The sequence below is a fragment of the Aquarana catesbeiana genome, linkage group LG08 (assembly GCF_042186555.1).
Source record: "Aquarana catesbeiana isolate 2022-GZ linkage group LG08, ASM4218655v1, whole genome shotgun sequence".
In the NCBI taxonomy this organism is placed as follows: Eukaryota; Metazoa; Chordata; class Amphibia; order Anura; family Ranidae; genus Aquarana; species Aquarana catesbeiana.
In genome coordinates, this window is record NC_133331.1 from 279,595,158 (window position 1) to 279,615,496 (window position 20,339).

Sequence of the window (20,339 nt, forward strand, 5' to 3'; positions counted from 1 at the left end):
TACAGGACTACATATCCCAGCATGATTTCTTCTATAGATGTACTACAAGTCCCAGCAATCTCTACATACCCCAGCCTGCTTCCCTCCTCCTCCTCAGGGGTAATTGCACCCCACACTCCTCTCCCACCACAGGCGGTGGGTCCCCTCCCCCCAGGATGGGGGAGGGCTGGTTGGAACTGGAGGGGTGCAATTCCCCCTGAGGTGGGGGAGGGGCCGGGGAGCAGACTGGGGTATGTAGAGATCACTGGACCTGTAATATCTCCATAGAGAAAATCATGCTGGGATATGTAGTCCTACAGCATCTTATTCCAGGCTGGGAGCGGAACCCCCATCACTTACACAGTGCATGCTGGGAGTTGTAGTTCCTCATGTGGACAGAGATTGCTGGGACTTGTAGTTCCTTTAGAGCCTGAGCAGAGGAGGCAGATCACACAGACACGCCGTGACCTGGCTGTAGTCCAAGCAATGGCTCCTCCTTCCAGAGCTCTGTGTGGGGGATGGTCCCTCCTCCCCGCTCTCCACACACTGACACCCACACCTCCACTCACTTACCACCGAGGGTGGGGCTCCATTTGCTCGCCCTCCCCCACACACGGGGCCGATCCAGGAAACATCTCCACCACAGAGATCCGGAGGGAGGAGCCATTGTCCGAACTACAGCCGGGTCACAGCATGTCTGTGTGTCCGGGGAACCTGCTTCCTCTGCTCAGCCTCTGAGGAACTACAACTCCCAGATTGCTGGGACTTGTAGTTCCTTTAGAGCCTGAACAGAGGAGGCAGATCACACAGACACGCCGTGACCTGGCTGTAGTCCAAGCAATGGCTCCTCCCTCCAGAGCTCTGTGGGGGATGGTCCCTCCTCCCCCGCTCTCCACACACTGACACCCACATCTCCACTCACCTACCACCGAGGGTGGGGCTCCAATTGCCCGCCCTCCCCCACACACAGGGCCGATCCAGGAAATATTCGATTGCCTCTCGGGGGATCAGGAAGGAATTTTTTTCCCCAGCTGGAGCACATTGGATCATGCTTTGCTGGGGTTTTTCGCCTTCCTCTGGATCAACTGCCTCATAACTCAATACACCCACTCATCTACCACAAAGAGGGGGCGCTACCACCCTGGGTATGGGGTGAGTGTGGCCAGTGGAACTTCCCCCCAAGTTTCATCTGCTCTCACTCCCCCATACCCAGCATACTGGTAATACCCCCACCTATATGCAATCATCTACCACAAAGAGGGGACGCTACCACCCTGGGTATGGGGTGAGTGTGGCCAGTGGAACTTCCCCCCAAGTTTCATCTGCCCTCACTCCCCCATACCCAGCATACTGGTAATACAACTACCTATATGCAATCATCTACCACAAAGAGGGGACGCTACCACCCTGGGTATGGGGTGAGTGTGGCCAGTGGAACTTCCCCCCAAGTTTCATCTGCCCTCACTTCCCCATACCCAGCATACTGGTAATACCCCCTGCCCCCACCTACACCCACTCATCTACCACCAAGAGGGGATGCTACCACCCTGGGTAGGGGGTTAGTGTGGCCAGTGGAACTTCCCCCCCAAGTTTCATCTGCCCTCACTTCCCCATGCCCAGCATACTGGTAATACCCCCTGCCCCCACCTATATGTAATCATCTACCACCAAGGGTGACAATGCCTCAGGCTCTGCTACACCCACTCATCTACCATCAAGAAGGGACGCTACAACCCTGGGTAGGGGGGTGAGTGTGGCCAGTGGAACTTCCCTCCAAGTTTCTGCCCTCACTCCCCCATGCCCAGTGTACCCTCTGCTCCCACCTACATACACTCATCTACCACCAATGTTGGCAATGCCTCTTAGGTTCCACAGAAAAATGGGGTGCCTTGCCGTGGCTCTGTGGCTTACGCATGCATTTGTAAATGTGTGCAACTAAACCCCTGTCTTTGGCACATACTGCTTGACGGGACAGTTTGGTTGGTCACAGGCTGGTCGGTAAGTTGAGCGTGGAAATGTCTTATTTTTATGTGTTTGCTTTGGAATGCTCCTTGCTGCAGTGACCAGTTACAGGTGGGGGCGGATAGTAACCACCTTTTTGTATCAGCAAGGGTGGCAATGCCTCTTAGGCTCAGCTACACAGCTGATTATACACTCTCTTTATAGATCAAATTTCTACCCAATTAGATACAACATTGGATAAATAAATTAGTTGTGTTCTTGCGTATCTTTAGTAAAGCAGATTGAACAGTGTATGGTCAGACATCGCACGTGTACCTGGAGATTACACGGAGAGCATGAATCTTTAACACTTCATAACACAAACACCAGTTTCAATTTTTCATATTTATAAAGATTATTTTGAAAAGGAAACAAATGCATTTTCCCTAAATCTCTCCTTTCTGGGTGTAAAGCTGAGCGGACCCGAATAGAGACATGAGGAGGGGCGGGGTCTATTCATTTATTACACTGCAGAGAATTTCATTTATTTAGAAGCTTTTCAATATTTTGCTGAATGAAAACGGATGTAATTCATCAGATGCGCAATATCTTCTTTATTGGTTCATAGTACATATTTTTTGGCATGTCATGATGATTATATATTTGTATCTTTTTTTTTTTTTTTTTTTTTTTCAGTTACATAATCCTATGCAGATCTGATTATGTTTTTCATTGTACATACTTTTATGTATCTGGCAGCGTCATGATTTCTACCAGTCCATTCACATATTTTTTATTATTAACCCCTTCCCACCGACCGTACGCAGATATGCGTACTCGGCTTTCCGGGGTTATACCGGGATGATGCCCGCAGCTGCAGGCATCATCCCGGTACCGTTGTTTACAGCGGGCGATCGGCTACCCGTGTATAACAACCGATGCGGCTAAAAGCCGCTCAGGTGTTATACCGGAGGAGCGGGAGGGGACATCCCCCCCCCCGCCGCCTCCCGCCGCTGTTACCGGGCCTCCCGTGCGATCAGGAGGCCCGGTGTCCATTCGGCTGCCTTCGGCGGCTGGGGGCAGGCTGGAACGAAGCTGCGAGCGGCTTCGTTCCAGCCTTCTTGTTGTAAATGCGGAAGCGACGTCATGACGTCACTTCCCGTTTACTCGGCTGCCAATGGCGCCGAATTTAAAAAAGTGCACAGTATTCAGAATCGCCGTTTTCAGCGATCTGAATACTTTGAAGTGTAAAGGAGGGATGGGGGGTCTTTTAGACCCCCCATCCCTCCACAAAGAGTACCTGTCACCACATATTACTGTCACAAGGGATGTTTACATTGCTTGTGACAGCAATAAAAGTAAAAAAAAAAAAAAAAAAAATGTAAACACAATTTATAAGGTACAAAAATAAATAAAATAAAAAAAAAAATTAAAATTGTGCCCCTGTCCCCGCGAGCTCGCGCAGCGAAGAAAACGCATACGGAAGTCGCGCCCACATATGTAAACGGTGTTCAAACCACACATGTGAGGTATCACCGCGATCGTCAGAGCGAGAGCAATAATTCTAGCCCTAGACCTCCTCTGTAGCTCAAACCTGGTAACTGTAAAAAAATTTTAAAGCGTCACCTATGGAAATTCAAAGGTACCGTAGTTCGTCGCCATTCCACGAGTGCGTGCAATTATAAAGGGTGACATGTTTGGTATCTATTTACTCGGCGTAACATCATCTTTCACATTATACAAAAAAATTGGGGTAACTTTACTGTTTGGATTTTTTAAAATTCATGAAAGTGTCACTTTTCCAAAAATTTGCGTTTAAAACACTGCTGCCCAAATACCGTATGATAAAAAATATTGCAACAATCGCCATTTTATTCTCTAGATTCTCTGCTAAAAATATATATATAATGTTTGGGGGTTCTAAGTAATTTTCTAGCAAAAAATACGGATTTTAACTTGTAAACACCAAATTTCAAAAATAGGCTTAGTCATGAAAGGGATTTATTGTAGTTGTAATATGGGGGAAATCCGTTATTGCTACATCTGATAGAGGCCAGTGCCATGATCCTATACAGATCTGATGACAAACCTATTCTTCCTTTATTACGGTTTTCTAATTATTTTTCGGAGATTACACAGAGAAGACAAATCACCAGTTACTATTGTTAGTAACAATTTCATATTCATAAAAGGATTACTAGAGAAAAGGGGAAAAAGTCGCATTTATGTTTCTAAGATAAAGCCAGAGATTGTTAGAGGAGGAAATCACATTGTAGAGTGTATGGGGAGCACTCATTGCAGTTTGCAAGTTTACCACTGACGCCCCGCACCTCTATATGGAATGTTTTGAAGTAGTAAGAACTTGACAGAGGTTGTAACCTTTTCTCATGTAAATCCAAAACTTTAAAAGAAAAAAATGTTTGGACTGAACATTCACTTTGCAATATGCACATCTTGGATTTTTAACTCAATTGAACCTCCACCTTTTAATATTATCACTTTACGTTTTTTAATCCCCTAATGACAATAATACAATTATAAAAACTTTCAGACACTGGGGGGAATGATGGGAATAAAATGGTTTTCAGGATTGGAGATCATGTGTAAATTCACCTATAAATGTGTAGATATTAGTAAAGGTGATAAACATGCCCAATGCCCTAGGGACAATTATCTTCCTCTAACTTCTATAAAGGACTGTGTGCTGTCCGAGGTGATATTGTGATCAGATTTGTATGTAGATGATATTTTTTACATATTTTGTGTCATTTACCTATCAGGCAGCGTATGGTTTTATCTATTTACATTGATCTGCTGTTGATGATTGAAATAGATACAAATAGACAAAGATTTGTCTGGACTGATTGAGTAGATACAATGTTTCGTTTTTCTTGCTTCTTTCCCCCATTGTGTTGTGGGTTAAGAACTCCACGATCTTCCCAACTTGTGATTTCAGATAAAGTAACAATGTAAGGTGGGAGATTGTGGAGGATCTTTGATTGTAACAATGTGTGAGTGCGGCATAAGTGTTTATTCAGCTCTGCCACCTTGTGGTCATTCCTGGTAGAACACTTGGGTGTGTGTGCGGTACAAGGAGGTTAATAGGGAATGTATACAGCCAGGAAGTGGAGATGATCTCCGCAATAAATCTGGAATCAGGATGGGAATAGAAGGAAGGTTTATTCATCCCCCTCCAAGTCTGACCGATCTACGGTACTTCTCATCTAAAGATCAATGTTATTAGTATTTTAGCATTGCCTCACAAACATGCCACCCACATCTCTCTACATAGAGCCGGACATACCTGCTTTCTATTCCTATTCTCCAATGAAGTTATATATTATTAATACTGTCAGGTAAAGTTCCCTGTAAAGACAATCACACTCAGACTTGTAATAGAGGTGAGGAGTAATGAGAGGAAATGTGATCACAGTACATCATTCTCTCATCTCTTTTCATTCCAATCTTTCTATGCTGATCGTCTCCTCACCGCTAAACCCTCCAACCAAAACCATCCACCCCTCCATGTCTGTCCGTCCGTCCTAACAGCAATTCAGAGTTTCTAGGATTTGTATCATTTACTGCATTTCATGTGAAGGAACGATGTGATCTCCTTACAGGGACTGCTTTTTATTGTCCTCCATCCTTTAATTCTGCTGAATATCTTCTGGAGATCAGAGATCATTCAAAATGAAATACCAAACAAACACCCCCCAGCTGAAAGGAACACAGATCTCAGATCCTCCTTCACACTCAATACATTGTATCCGAAGAAATCGCCCAGAACTGTGATTGGTGCAAATATGAAATTGATACATTCAAATTTCCCGCCGGAATTCTATGGAACATTCCAATGATCTCAGATAGAATAATCCGACACTAAAATCTGATATCTCTTCCTCCGGGAACATCGATCAACGCTCCTCTGAATTGTCGGGCAGTTTATCTAACCAAGAATAATAAATCCATTAGAAATATGAATGTCACATTTCTTCTAGTCTTTTCTTTTACTTCACAATACAGAATCCGCCCTGCTAGAGAATGTTTTCTATAGAGATCAATGAAAAGTTTACAGAACAAGTATTTTCTGGGCTGAAAACAGAGAAAGATCTCAGAATATATTTCTTTGAAATTCTCATAAGAAAGACATCACTGGCTGATGAAGGAAACGCCCACAGCTCTGATTGGCTCAGATTTCAAAATTGCTACTTTCAAATTTGCCGCCTGAATAGTGAAGAACGTTACAGAGAAATAATCAGCCCTATTATACCGCCAAATCCGACACTGAGATCATTAGATGAGACATTTATCCGAGAAATATCATCAATGCTTTATTTTCATCGATTAGTCCGAAATGAATAGAAATGGATTGTGAAGATTATTGAATAATGTAAAACATTTCCATATGTTCTCTTTTATTCCAAGTTCCCGGAATGCAGAATACTAAATGGGAAAATCTAGAGATATAATATAATAGTATGTATATATATATATATATAATTTTTCTTCTCTCGCTCCCTCTTTCTGATATATCATTTATACATACAGCAGATTGTACATATTTTGCTCTTCCTATATAAAGTTCGGGGAAATATGACATTATTGAAAGAAATAGGTAATAATCATGACATGCCAGACAAATATGTACAATTGATCAATAAATATAATGTTGCGCTTCTGATGAATTCTATCCGTTTCCATTCAGCAAACTAATAAAAAGCTTCTAAATAAATGAAATTCTCTGCTGTGTAATAAATGACTAGACTCCGCCCCTTCTTCTCCTGTCTCCTATCAGGTCCGATCAGCCTTACACCCAGGAAGACAAGATGTTGGTAGCAATGTGTTTCTTTGTTTTCTTTTCAAAATCATGTTTTATAAATATGAAATTCCTATGAACAATTGAAACTGCTGATTGTGTTTCTATTACGAAGTGTTAAAGATTCATGTTCTCCGTGTAATCTCCAGGTATAAATAGAAAATAATTGACAAGAAAGAATAAATTCATCTTCTGGAAATGTATTGCTGTTGCATTAATGTATCTAAATACAACAGAATATTTAGGAGCCTTGTAAAGGAATGACATTCTCTATTTTTTTTTGGTAATGAATGGGTGTGACTCCGCCTCTTTCCCAGGAAGGTTTCTATCAGGTCCGCCGCTCAGACTGTATATAAGGAGGGCAGGCAGGCAGCTGAGTTCAGTTTCTGTTTGAGCAGAAAATATTCATCATGTCTGGTCGCGGTAAAGGAGGGAAGGGTCTGGGGAAAGGAGGCGCCAAGCGGCACAGGAAGGTGCTCCGGGACAACATCCAGGGCATCACCAAACCCGCCATCCGACGTTTGGCCCGCAGAGGGGGTGTCAAGCGCATCTCCGGACTCATCTATGAGGAGACCCGCGGAGTGCTGAAGGTTTTCCTGGAGAATGTCATCCGCGATGCCGTCACCTACACCGAGCACGCCAAGAGGAAGACCGTCACCGCCATGGATGTCGTCTATGCTCTCAAACGCCAGGGGCGCACTCTCTACGGATTCGGAGGATAAACCCTCATAGACACCTACCCACTTCATCTACACAAAGGTCCTTCTCAGGGCCACCTACCTTCTCATACAAAGATCTATATACCGCATCCATCTCCAAAACTCACTACATCATCCTGAGTGCTGATTGTACAATCTATTTATAGATCCATTTTCTACCCAATGGATAAATAATTTAGTTGTGTTCTTACGTAGCTTTAGTAAAAAGGATCGAACAGTGTATGGTCAGACATTGCACGTGTATTTGAAGATTACACGGAGAACAAAAATATTTAACGCTTCATAACAACCCCCCCCCCCCACATCTCTCCTTCCTGGGCGTAAAGCTGAGCGGACCCGATTGGAGACCTGAAAAGGGGCGGGGTCTATTCATTGCACTGCAGAGAATTTAATTTATTTAGAAGCTTTTAAATATTTTGCTGCATGGAAACGGATGTAATTAATCGGAAGCGCAATATTTTCTTTGATTCATAGTACATATTTTTCTGGCATGTCATGCTGATTATATATTTGTATCTTTTTTTTCAGTTAGTTACATAATCCTATGCAGATCCGATTATGTATTTTGTATTGTACATTTATGTATCTGGAAGCGTCATGATTTCTACCAGTCCATTCATATAGATATATATTTTATTATTATTCTGGTTGTAATTTGGGGGAAATCCGTTATTGTTACATCTGATAGAGGCCAGTCCCATCATCCTATACAGATCTGATGACAAACCTATTCTTCCTTTATTACGGTTTTCTAATTATTTTTCGGAGATTACACAGAGAAGACAAATCACCAGTTACTATTGTTAGTAACAATTTCATATGCAGAAAAGGGGGAAAAAAAAGTCGCATTTATGTTTCTAAGATAAAGCCATTCAATACTCTGCAGATAATTACTTAGGCCCCATTCACACTAGCGCGTTTTTTGATGCATTTTGCATTTTGCAGAAATGCACGGGAATTTTTTAACATGGGTTCCTATGGAACATGTTCACATCAATGCTTTTTTGTATCTCCGCGTTTTTGGAAAGGGTCGGGGACTTTTTCTCATGCAAAATGCAGCGTTTTGCATGTAATGGTTTTCAATGGACAAGCATCAAAAACGCAAGTGCACCTTTTTTGCAGCGTTTTTGATGCGTTTTTGGTGCGTTTTTGGTGCGTTTTTGCCGTTTTTGCCGTTTTTTTTTTTTTTTTTTTTTTTTTTTTTTTTTTTTGTAATTTTTTTGTAAGACTGTAAAAAAAAATGAAAAAAAAAAAAAAAAAAAAAAAAAAAAAAACGCAAAACGCAAATCGCGGCAAAAACGCCGCTAAAACGCCGCTAAAACGCGGCAAAAACGCGGCTCAAAAACGCGGCAAGCATGAAAAAAAAACCTCCAAAAACGCTCAAAAGCAACATGCATAGGTGTGAATCGAGCCTAAGAAACATTGTTAACAATTTGCTGATTTCTAGTTACAAAGTGGATACCGATCTGTTTGTTTTATTGATTCATTGTACATATGTATCTGGGAGTGTCATGATTTCTACCAGTCCTTTCACTTTTTATAAATCTAGTAACAGAGAAAAACACACTTTACATGATTCAACAATCTTCTGAATCAATTTCTATTCCAGACTAATCGATGAATCTGCTTGAAAATAAAGCGCCAATGATATTTCTCGGATCAATGTCTCATCGGATTTGGCGGTATAATAGGGCTGATTATTTGTCTGTAACGTTCTAAAGAATTCAGGCGGGCACATTTGAAAGTAGCAATTTGAAATCTGAGCCAATCAGAGCTGTGGGCGTTTCCTTCATGAGCCAATAATGTTTATGATGAGGAATCCAAAGAAATGTGTTCTGAGATCTTTCTCTGTTTTCAGCCCAGAAAATATTTGTTCTGTAGACTTTTCATTGATCTCTATAGAAAACATTCTCTATGATCCTGTAGTACAACCCCCCTGAAACAACATAATATTTCAGTGCGTTTATTAAGTGCCTGGAATGTTCCCCGGAAGAATTGACATTTTGTATCATTCAATTTCTGTGTCAGATTAGCCGATCTGAGATGATTGTAACGTAATATGAAAAACGAAGCCAAATCCGTTCCATACTCCACCCGCCATAATAGGACAATTCTGAGATCTGTGTTCCTGATCAGTTGGTGGGATGATTGTTTTGGTATATAATGAATGATTTCTGGTCTGTAATAAATTCAGCAGAACTAAAGTTTGAAGGACAATGACTATCAGTCCATGTAAGATGAGCAGATCCCCCAATAATACATTTCAGGCTCTTTATATGTAGTAATTGTTCTCCCTGTACAACTCTCCTGTATTAGAAGTGTGAATAAATAAGAATGTATTTCCTGTGTAAAGCTATGAAGAGAATTGAGGGCTCATTCCATGCGATGTGGTAGACACAATGAGGTGTGTGTGGGCTCTTTGTAGAGAGATGTGGGTGGCTCTGAGAAGAGCCTTTGTGTTGTAAATGAATGGATTTGGGACTAGAAAGGAGTTGTTGGGATTACTTGGATTTGGCGGCGGCCTTGTGGCTCTCGGTCTTCTTGGGCAGCAGCACGGCCTGGATGTTGGGCAGGACTCCTCCCTGGGCGATGGTGACTCCGCCCAGCAGCTTGTTGAGCTCCTCGTCGTTGCGGACGGCCAGCTGGAGGTGTCGGGGGATGATGCGGGTCTTCTTGTTGTCGCGGGCGGCGTTGCCGGCCAGTTCAAGGATCTCAGCCGTCAGATACTCGAGGACGGCGGCCAGATAGACGGGAGCTCCGGCCCCGACCCGCTCGGCATAGTTCCCCTTCCTGAGCAGACGGTGAACACGACCGACTGGGAACTGCAGACCAGCCCGGGATGATCGGGTCTTGGCCTTAGCCCGAACCTTGCCTCCTTGTTTACCACGGCCAGACATTGTGAGATTTCTGCGATGTCGGATGAAGATGCAAAACTCCTCCCGCTTCCTTATATTTATACCGTCAATGCTCTGACATTACGTTCTGTGATTGGTTACTTTTCAAGCCAGCCAATAGTGTTCTGACTTGTTTCTAAACCAATCAGTAAATGAGGAAAGAAAGCATTCCACTCCTCCCCATCACATGACTGAATCCTCCAATAGAAGAGTGAGGAGGGAGGAGACTCATCTGCATAGGACGCCTATAAAATCAGCACATGAGGGCGGCTCCAGCACACATTCTCTACACACAGCGGAGGAGATCGCATTAATCCTGATCATGCCTGAACCAGCCAAGTCCGCCCGGCGCCCAAGAAGGGCTCCAAGAAAGCCGTGACCAAGAGCCAGAAGAAGGACGGCAAGAAGCGGAGGAAGAGCAGGAAGGAGAGTTATGCCATCTACGTGTACAAGGTGCTCAAGCAGGTCCACCCCGACACCGGCATCTCGTCCAAGGCCATGGGCATCATGAACTCCTTCGTCAATGACATCTTCGAGCGCATCGCCGGCGAAGCTTCCCGCCTGGCTCATTACAACAAGCGCCGCACCATCACCTCCCGGGAGATCCAGACCGCCGTCCGCCTCCTCCTGCCCGGAGAGCTGGCCAAGCACGCCGTCTCCCAGGGCACCAAGGCCGTCACCAAGTACACCAGCGCCAAGTAATCCCCCCCATCATCATCCCAACACAAGACACAAAGGCTCTTCTAAGAGCCACCCACCATTTCCATCAATGAGCTCTCATCACATTTTATCTTTAACACAAGTGAAGAATTAACAGATTATGAAAGATCATTTTGTACAATCTGATGGGGAGTTGTGGATGAATTAGAATAAATCCATTCGAATACCAGCTAGTCTTCCAGATTCCCTTTATTGAGAAATTCCAGATAATTGTTTTTTTCCCACTTAGACCCGTCCTGTAGAATGAATATCCGGAGGATCTAATTTATAGATGAATATTGTGCTAATGGGAACAAACCATTCAGTCCCATTGTATGTCTTCCCCGTATAAAAGGCATGCATTTTGTCACCACTAGGTGTCAGTGTTGCTCTTCGGAGAATACATGGGAGATTTTCCCCGTAAATTGAAAGCGGATTTGTATGTATAGAAGGATTACACATATATAATATCTTTATTACGTCATTTTTGACCGACACGTTTGTTTTCCGTTTTATAAATGATCTTGGACTAAATCACGATAATGTCTGGAGACACATATACAGGGGGATGCTTACATATTAGGATCATCTGCTTAAAAGTTTTACTAATACATCCCCTTGTGTTTTCATTTTGTCATACAGCAATCTCTTTTCTTTATTGGAGTCCAAAGATAATATATATAGATCGGGGAGAAGAGACGGATTAGATCATCAATTGGACATACATTGTCTTTCCTGGTCTGTATCTCCCTCTCTCTATATTTTGTGTATATATATATATTTGTATTAGAGTATTTTGGTGAATTTCAGTTGCCACAGATTAGAAAGTGCATTACACGTTGTAATGCAGATTATCATACATCCCTCAGATCCTGGGGGTTATCTCTTTTTGTGTCATCTAATTTACTGAAATATGGGCACAAATAATCCAATCTCAATGTTTCTGATTATTACACTGATAAGGAGTCTCTAATATTTGATTACAAAAATATTTCATTAGATTGTAAACTCCGTGAGCAGGACGCTCGTATTCATTTTGTATTGAACTGTATTGAGATTGTACTGTCACCCTTGTATTGTAAAGACCTGTTTAAATGTTTAGCACTATATACATTTTGTCAAATAATAATAATATTTTATGTTAATGTAATAAACCAGCACCAAGTAAATCCCCAACACCCCCCATCATCCAAACAAGACACAAATGCTCTTCATAAGACCCTCTCATATGCTCCATATCAGAGCTGTCATTCTCCTTCTAATGGTGACATGATATCATGAGAATTATAGTTCAAATCATGTTTTTGCAGCATTTTCTAACAACTAAAACCCAATTCATGTAAATGTATCGGATTGATTATGTAATCTAGATGTCGCCCTGTGTCCATTCTCCCAAATCCCCCGGTAGGAGTTGGCGGCACACCGATTATAATGTAAATCCAGCAATAGGAGTTCAATGATCTAATGCTGATCCACATGGAACATCTAGAAGTAATGATCGCACCGATCCCAGATGTGTCCGGAGCAGGGAGGACAATGCTGGGGGGACACGATTCATTGTCTGCCCAGCGATCTGTCCCTCCATGTTAGTACAGAATTGTGCTGGATGGAACAAGCTGTACAAGTCACCTTTCTATTTGTTATTTACTAAAGAACGGAATAATCCGATCAGTGAGATCGGAGGAGGATGTTCTGTATTATGGAGACGAGCATTCCAATGTCAGAGCTCCTAATTCTTACACATTATATGATGTGAAGGAACTCCCCTCCCCCACCCCACACAAAGAAGGTAACTCTACTAACACAGATAACGGGCAGATCTTGGCAGGCAATTTAAAAATGCCGCTTTTTTAAAGTAAACCAATCATGAAAAGGGGTGTGAGTTATTTGTCCAATCAGAAGGCAGTGATGTGTATAAATAGACGCCGCACAGCCCGTGTTCTCACACTTGTCTTTCTTCTGGAGATTGGAAGCATCGATCAGCCATGGCAAGAACCAAGCAGACCGCTCGTAAGTCCACCGGAGGGAAAGCTCCCCGCAAGCAGCTGGCCACCAAAGCCGCCCGCAAGAGCGCCCCGGCCACCGGCGGAGTCAAGAAGCCTCACCGCTACAGGCCCGGCACCGTGGCTCTCCGAGAGATCCGCCGCTACCAGAAATCCACCGAGCTGCTCATCCGCAAGCTGCCCTTCCAGCGCCTCGTCCGAGAGATCGCCCAGGACTTCAAGACCGACCTGCGCTTCCAGAGCTCCGCCGTCATGGCTCTGCAGGAAGCCTCCGAGGCTTATCTCGTAGGACTCTTCGAGGACACCAACCTCTGCGCCATCCATGCCAAGAGGGTCACCATCATGCCCAAAGACATCCAGCTGGCACGCCGCATCCGCGGAGAGAGGGCCTAATATACCCCCCGACCAACATCCTCATCACCCCCCACACAACACAAAGGCTCTTCTCAGAGCCACCACATCCTCCTCACAAAGAGCTCCATACTATCTCATCACCACTATCTCTAAAATGATTACAAAGTAACAATTCACACTTCTCTAGGAAGGAGATCTTTTCTCGTGCCGATCTCTTCGCACCACAATACAATATATAGGAGAGGAGAACAAGACACCTTCCTAGAAAGATTCTCTTCATATCTCTAGACTTCCCTCATCATTACCAGGAGATCGGGAAAGAAAACCTGTTCAAGAGAAATACAAAGTCATCTCCTCCCCTCCTGTACACAGATCCCGGGATCACCTCTTTCTCAGCTCCGGTGTAGAAATCCTACAACTGACTAGTAAGAAATCTCACACTCACTATTCATTCTTCTGTATGAAGACGAGATTTCCTCTCCCCGATCTATCACAGGAATCTCTCCTCTGCTATTCTACAACTTTCTCCAATCTTCTCTCTCACACACACACCGATCACATTGTTACATCTTACACTCTCCTCTATTTCTTCTCATTATCTACAGAAGACAATTATTGGCACCCTGGAGAGAGTTGTACATTTCTCATTCCAAGCGTCAAATTATTTTATATGTCAGCCAATCAGCAGATAGTGATCTGTACGGTGAGTGTGTGCGGAACACCTTCCACTATCTGTTGTGACAATATGGTGAAAATATGGAATTCTATTCTATGACAGTGAAGAGTCCATTCTCCTCATAACAATGTTCTTGTTGCTGATCATTCTAACATGTCCGATCAGTACAATGATTTCCCTCATACCGATCACATGAAATATTGAAGATCCTGAACGATCATCTAGAAAGAGGAAGTGTGAATGTCCCCCTCCCCCGGGAGATCCCACAGACTGTGCGGGAATTGTCGGGGACCTCCAGGTCTCCTATCTGCACATGACAGATGTGTGTGGGGTGGGGCCCCTGAAAAGATCCTTTATAGCAGGAGGGATTTCCGATCTACAGGATCTCTAGTAATCATTTGTGGGATTTATCATAAAATGTAATCTGAGATTCCCTGCAAGGGATAAATGTACGTGTGATGGGAACATATCATCTCATCTAGACGGTGTGTAAAGTCTATGCGGGCCCTGGTGGGTGTAGGTAGTTAGCTGTGGCTCTGTTAGGAGGAGGTGGTTGTAGGTAGGTAGGTGTAGCTCTGTTAGGAGGAGGTGGGTATAGGTAGGTAGGTGTAGCTCTGTTAGGAGGAGGTAGGTGGCTCTGAGAAGAGCCTTTGGGGGGTGGAGATGAAGGAGTTCTCCGGCTACTGCCGCCTTCCTTTATTTCTTCTTCGGAGCGGCCTTCTTGGACTTGGCTGCTGTCTTGGGTTTAGCCGCCTTCTTAGCCGGACTCTTGGCGGCTTTTTTCGGCTTGGCTGCAGCTTTGGGCTTCTTGGGGCTCTTTGTCGCCTTCTTGGCGGGAGAAGCTGCAGCCTTTGCCGGTTTCTTGGCGGCCTTCTTGGGGCTCTTGGCTGCTTTGCTGGGGACTTTCTTCTTGGGGGACTTGGCTGGCTTCTTGGCGGCCGCAGGTTTCTTGGGCTTGGCCGCAGCCGATGGCTTCTTCTTGGTGACTTTCTTGGCCTTGTCGCCCTCTTGCTGCTTCTTGTTGATCTTGAAGGATCCGGAGGCTCCATGTCCTTTGACCTGGACGAGGCTCCCCTTAGTCACCAGCGCCCTGATGGCGATCTTGAGGCGGCTGTTGTTCTTGTCCACATCGTATCCTCCGGCGGCCAGGAGCTTCTTGAGGGCGGCCAGGGAGACCCCGCTGCGCTCCTTGGAAGCGGCCACGGCTGTGACGATGAGGTCGGACACGCTGGGACCGGACGGCTTCTTGCTGCCTTTCTTGGCTCCTCCGGCTGCCGCCTTCTTAGTCGCCTTCTTCTTGGCGGCGGGCTCCGCTGGAGGAGCGGCGGATGGGGCGATCTCAGTCTCCGTCATGATTCTCAACGAGGTTTTGAAAATAGATAAATACAGTGTGTGATGCTCTGGCTTATATAGAGACGTTCTACACTACTATTGGTTGATATAGAACTTGCCTTCTGCACTGCTATTGGTTACACGCTAGACACGCCCACTGACTGTCACTCCAGTGTTGGGGAATCTTCTCTCTCTTGTTGTGTTTCCCTGATAGAGAGAAAAACGATTATAATAAGAAATGGAAAGATGTCCAATCTTCATCGGGGACCCGATCTGCTCACTGGACTGTCACTTATCGATCTGTCACTTACCGCTCTCATGATCTGCTCAGGAGGCTGAACACAGAGGCTGCAAACACATCCATCCTCCTGAGTGTGTGTCCCATTCTTCCTTCTACCTGCTTTTCTACACACATTCCCATCAGAAAACAATCTTCTCACATCTCCCACTACAATCATCTTCACATTAGATGAGTGAAGAGTGAAGATCAGGAAACATTTCCCTCTAATACAGAACTCTGCTCATCTATAGCTGAGTAGAAGGAGCCTGGAACAAAAACATCAGCCGGAGACCTGAGATCCTTGTGTGATGTGATGGGGGAGATTGTTAGAGATACAAAGGTGTCATCTGATGAGGACATGTCATATTTCATGTACTATGTATCGATCTGTGGTCCTTATAACAAATATTTTGTCACTTTATCATACTACGTAAATGTATTACAACTGACTGCACACAGCAGGCCAGTAAATCATTTATTCTGCAATAATAGCTGCTTCATGTCCTTGTATTCAGTGGCGGCTGGTGCTCAAAACTTTTTTGGGGGGGCGCAAACAAACGGAAAAATACTGAACCCCCCCTCCCCATCAATTGCAGCCTCACTGTGCCCATCAAATGCAGCCATTGTAATCATCAAACACTGTGCCAATCATATGCAGCCACTGTTCCCATCATATGTAGCCACTTGTGCCCATCATATGTAGCCACTTGCCCATCAAATGCCGCCATTGTGCCCAGTATATGCAGCCACAGTGCCCACAGACCCCCCCCCCACTTGCAGGATTTGGGGCTCTGGCAGCACCCCCGCATGTGCGGCTCTGGCAGCACCCCCCTGCGTGGCTCTGATAGGGCCGAGGGGACTTACCATAGCACTGCAGAAGTCTTCTCAGAGCAGCGTCTCCTCCGTTCCTCTTCCTAAGCGCCGGGCATCCAATAGGGTTCCCCGGCACTTTGGCCAACCAGGAAGCAGGTCTGACGCCCTGCCTCCTGATTGGCGGGGAGAAAGGTTAGTGTAGAAATAGCGAAAATTAATTTGCTATCGTCACACAATTGTGTGGGATCAGGGCGCACTCTCTGCGCCCTGAGCCCACCCTATTTTGAAGCCTATTAGAGCCTCTGGCTCTAATCAGGTGCTTCAAAAAGTATCACTCCGCCACAGAAATCCATGTATCCGGTGTACTGAAAGAGGCCGGGCACATGGATGGGGGGGGGGGGGTGGGGGGTGGCACCTGTGCGCCCACAGTGCATGAGCTGCCACTGCTTGTATTGCACATTTAAGTTCTTTTCTTTTTTTTCCATTTCGACAACCAAAGCTGTTTATTACTGACAATCACAGTAGAAAGAAATGATGCTTCATAGTCTAGTAGTAAAATTATATATATATATACCCCTCAATGTAGATCCATCATCAATCATAATGATGAGGCAGCCACCACCAGACCCCCTCCCCCTCCCCCGCCCCCCCCTAAAAAAAAAAGTGCTCCGCCCTCGACAAAGGCTAACTGCCATCTGCCAGCACTGCCCCATGGGACATCACTAACCCAGCATGCACCGGGATCTGGGGGGCTCCCATGTTAAAGGGGACTTCTAAATTCTGATAAGCCCCCAGCCCACAGACCCCCCCTGAGACTAGGACAGTGGAGACTGTCCTAGTCTCAGCTGAAGGAGGTTGTCAAGAGCAAAGCACTGTTTGACTTTCCAACATATCAGGTCTGTCTGGTAAGCTGCTCTATGTGATTGTTAGTGGAGGAAATCAGATTGTAGAGTGTATGGGGCGCACACATTGTGGTTTGCAAGTTAATTACTGAAACCCCGCACCTCTATATGGATTGTTTTGAAGATGTAACACATTTATGAGAATAAAAAATGTTTGTGCTGAACCTATATTTTATTTGATTGCAATATGCACATCTTGTATTTTTGACTAGATGTTACCTCCTTTAATACTAACACTTTAAGTTTTTTAATCCCCTAATGATGTTAATAAAAGTATACAAACTTCCAGACACTGGGGGAATGATGATGGGAATACAATGGATTCCAGGATTGGAGATCACGTGTAAGTTCACCTATAAATGTGTAGATATTAGTAGTAAAGGTGATAAACATGTCCAATGACTTAGGAACAATTTTCTACTTCTACCTTCTATAAAGGACTGTGTGCTGTCCGAGGTGATATTGTCATCAGATTTGTATGTAGCTGATACGTTGTATATATTTTGTGTCATTTTCCAATCAGGCAGTTTATGACGTTGTCTTATTCATTAGAACTACAAATACACAGATCTGATGAGCTGTTGATGATTGAAATAGATACAAATAGACAAAGATTTGAATGGGCTGATTGGGTGGATACAATGTTTCGTTTTTTTCGCTTATATTCACCATTGTGTTGTGGGTTAAGACATCCACAATCTTTTCCAACTTGTGATTTCAGATATAGTAACAATGTAAGGCGGGAGATTGTGGAGGATCTTTTATTGTAACAATGTGTGAGTGCGGTGTAGCGTCACATATGGCGACCCATCACATTTGGCTACCCACTGGACTGCGCATGTGCGACGCCGACATATGCGTCCCAACACTGTGGCGATCTGCACTTGTGCAGAATTTTGTGGCCACACCCCTGAGTCCAGGTTCAAGCCCCACCATAAAAGTGGACATAGAGTTAGATTATAATTATGCCGAGTGAAGCAAGCCCGCAAGGGGCCCTGTGGCAAAGTGGTCTTACAACAGTGTTGGAACGCATATGGCGGTGTCGCGCATGCGCACTCCAGCGGGTTGCAAATTGTGATGGGTAGCTGAATGTGACATGACAGCGGCATAAGTGTTTATTCAGCTCTGCCACCTTGTGGTCATTCCTGGTAGAACACTTGGGTGTGTGTGCAGTACAAGGAGGTGAATAGGGAATGTATACAGCCAGAAAGTGGAGATGATCTCTGCAATAAATCTAGAATCAGGATGGGAATAGAAGGAAGGTTTGATCAATCCCCCTCCAAGTCTGATTGAGCTACAGTACTTCTTATCTAAAGATCATTATTATTAGGGTTAGGTTTTTTTTTTTTTGCTGTTTTATTTTCCATCATATGTAAATAGCATCACCAACATGCCACCCACATCTCTCTACATTGAGCCAGACATATCTGTTTTGGATTCTTATTCTCCAATATAGTTATTAGGTTATTATTAATGTGATCAATTGTATTAATACTGTCGGGTAAAGTTCTATATAAAGGCAAACCCTTTGTCTTCTTATCACACTCAGACTTGTAATAGAGGTGAGGAGTAATGAGAGGAAATGTGATCACAGTACATCATTCTCTCATCTCTTTTCATTCCAATCTTTCTATGTTGATCGTCTTACTCATCACCACTAAACTCCTCCAACCAAAACCATCCACCCCTCCATAGAGCTCCAATGTCACCGCACACTATAATTCATATTTCAGGAAATTATTCCCCTCTTGGCTATAAATAGACCCCGCCTATGAGGGATCAGAGTTTCTACTTTCAAATCTCCCATCATAATTCTACAGACCTTTAGGAAGATTCAGCCATATTATCCCGCTAAACCCGACAGTGGCGGCCCATCCATTAGGGGCACACGGGTGCCACCCCCCTAATCTATGTGCCCAGTCCCTAATCTACATGCAGGGTGCTGGACGCATGGATTCCAATGGGGATTTTTTTTTTTTTAAGCACATGATTAGAGCCTGAGACTCTGGCTTCAAAAAAGGGTGGGCTTGGGGCGCAGAGCACTGCACGCTGAGCCCCCCAAGTTGTGTGACAATAGAAAGTTAATATTCCCTATTGTCTTCCTGATTCTCCTCCCAGCCAATCAGGAAGTGGGTACTGAGACCCGATTGGTAGAGAGGAGAAGCGGCTGTAATGGCCGCCAAAGTGGAGATGCAGGCCTGTGGCCTAGATGGGGTAAGTGCAGGGTTTGCCGATTGGACTGAACATGGGGGGGTTTTGACTGACGGACCCACGTAGCACCTGGGAGGGGGCAGTGGGTGGTTTATTTGCTGTCCCCCCAAAAAAATGGAGCACCAGCCTCCACTGAAACCCAACATTCTAGAAGTTCTATTCATAGATCTGCTCAACTTCCTCCAATTGACGTCAATTTTGCTGGTTTTCAGGTTCCAAATATTATATCCAAACCAATAAAATCCTCGAAGATTACTGCCACAAGCCCACCAAGTAATCCAAATCAATTATTACCTATTACCAAATAAAACACATCTTCTCAGATCTAAGAAGGAGCCGGACATACATGTTTGGGAGATCTTATTGTACATTTAGATAACGTAGGCTGGCCATACATTATAAAGTTGTCATGTACACTTTTTCTTTAGATTTAACCAAAACCATATAATAGGGGGTCAAACTTAAACACCTTCAAATTCTATGCAATCAGGCAGGCCCTGACACTACATAGTTGAAGATAAATCTAAAGATGAAATAAAAACATTTTATAATGTATAGTCAACTTATGATTGTGATCTGAGTGGGGGAACCATCAGTCCTAACAACAATTAAGAGATTATAAGATTTTTATAATTTATTATAGCGTATTTCATGTGAAGGAATATTGTGATCTCCTTACAGGGATTGGTTTTCATTGTCATCATGAGGGATGAGTTGAAC

General features: G+C 44.2%; 2 protein-coding genes across 2 annotated transcripts; one reads left to right on the plus strand and one right to left on the minus strand.

Moving 5' to 3' along the window:
• The first annotated feature begins 12,996 nt into the window (after positions 1 to 12,996).
• LOC141104556 (histone H3) lies at positions 12,997 to 13,448 on the plus strand. The gene has a single exon (XM_073594162.1). It carries the CDS (start codon positions 13,034 to 13,036, stop codon positions 13,442 to 13,444), a length of 411 nt encoding a protein of 136 aa, XP_073450263.1. The 5' UTR covers positions 12,997 to 13,033; the 3' UTR covers positions 13,445 to 13,448.
• Positions 13,449 to 14,739: 1,291 nt separating this feature from the next.
• Positions 14,740 to 15,449, minus strand: LOC141104545 (uncharacterized). Its single transcript, XM_073594147.1, has one exon. It carries the CDS (start codon positions 15,432 to 15,434, stop codon positions 14,778 to 14,780), a length of 657 nt encoding a protein of 218 aa, XP_073450248.1. The 5' UTR covers positions 15,435 to 15,449; the 3' UTR covers positions 14,740 to 14,777.
• Positions 15,450 to 20,339: the final 4,890 nt, after the last annotated feature.

Excerpts from the sequence above, each read along its gene's own strand:
- LOC141104545 (XM_073594147.1), bottom strand. The coding sequence starts at position 15,434 with ATGACGGAGACTGAGATCGCCCCATCCGCCGCTCCTCCAGCGGAGCCC.
- LOC141104556 (XM_073594162.1), top strand. The coding sequence starts at position 13,034 with ATGGCAAGAACCAAGCAGACCGCTCGTAAGTCCACCGGAGGGAAAGCT.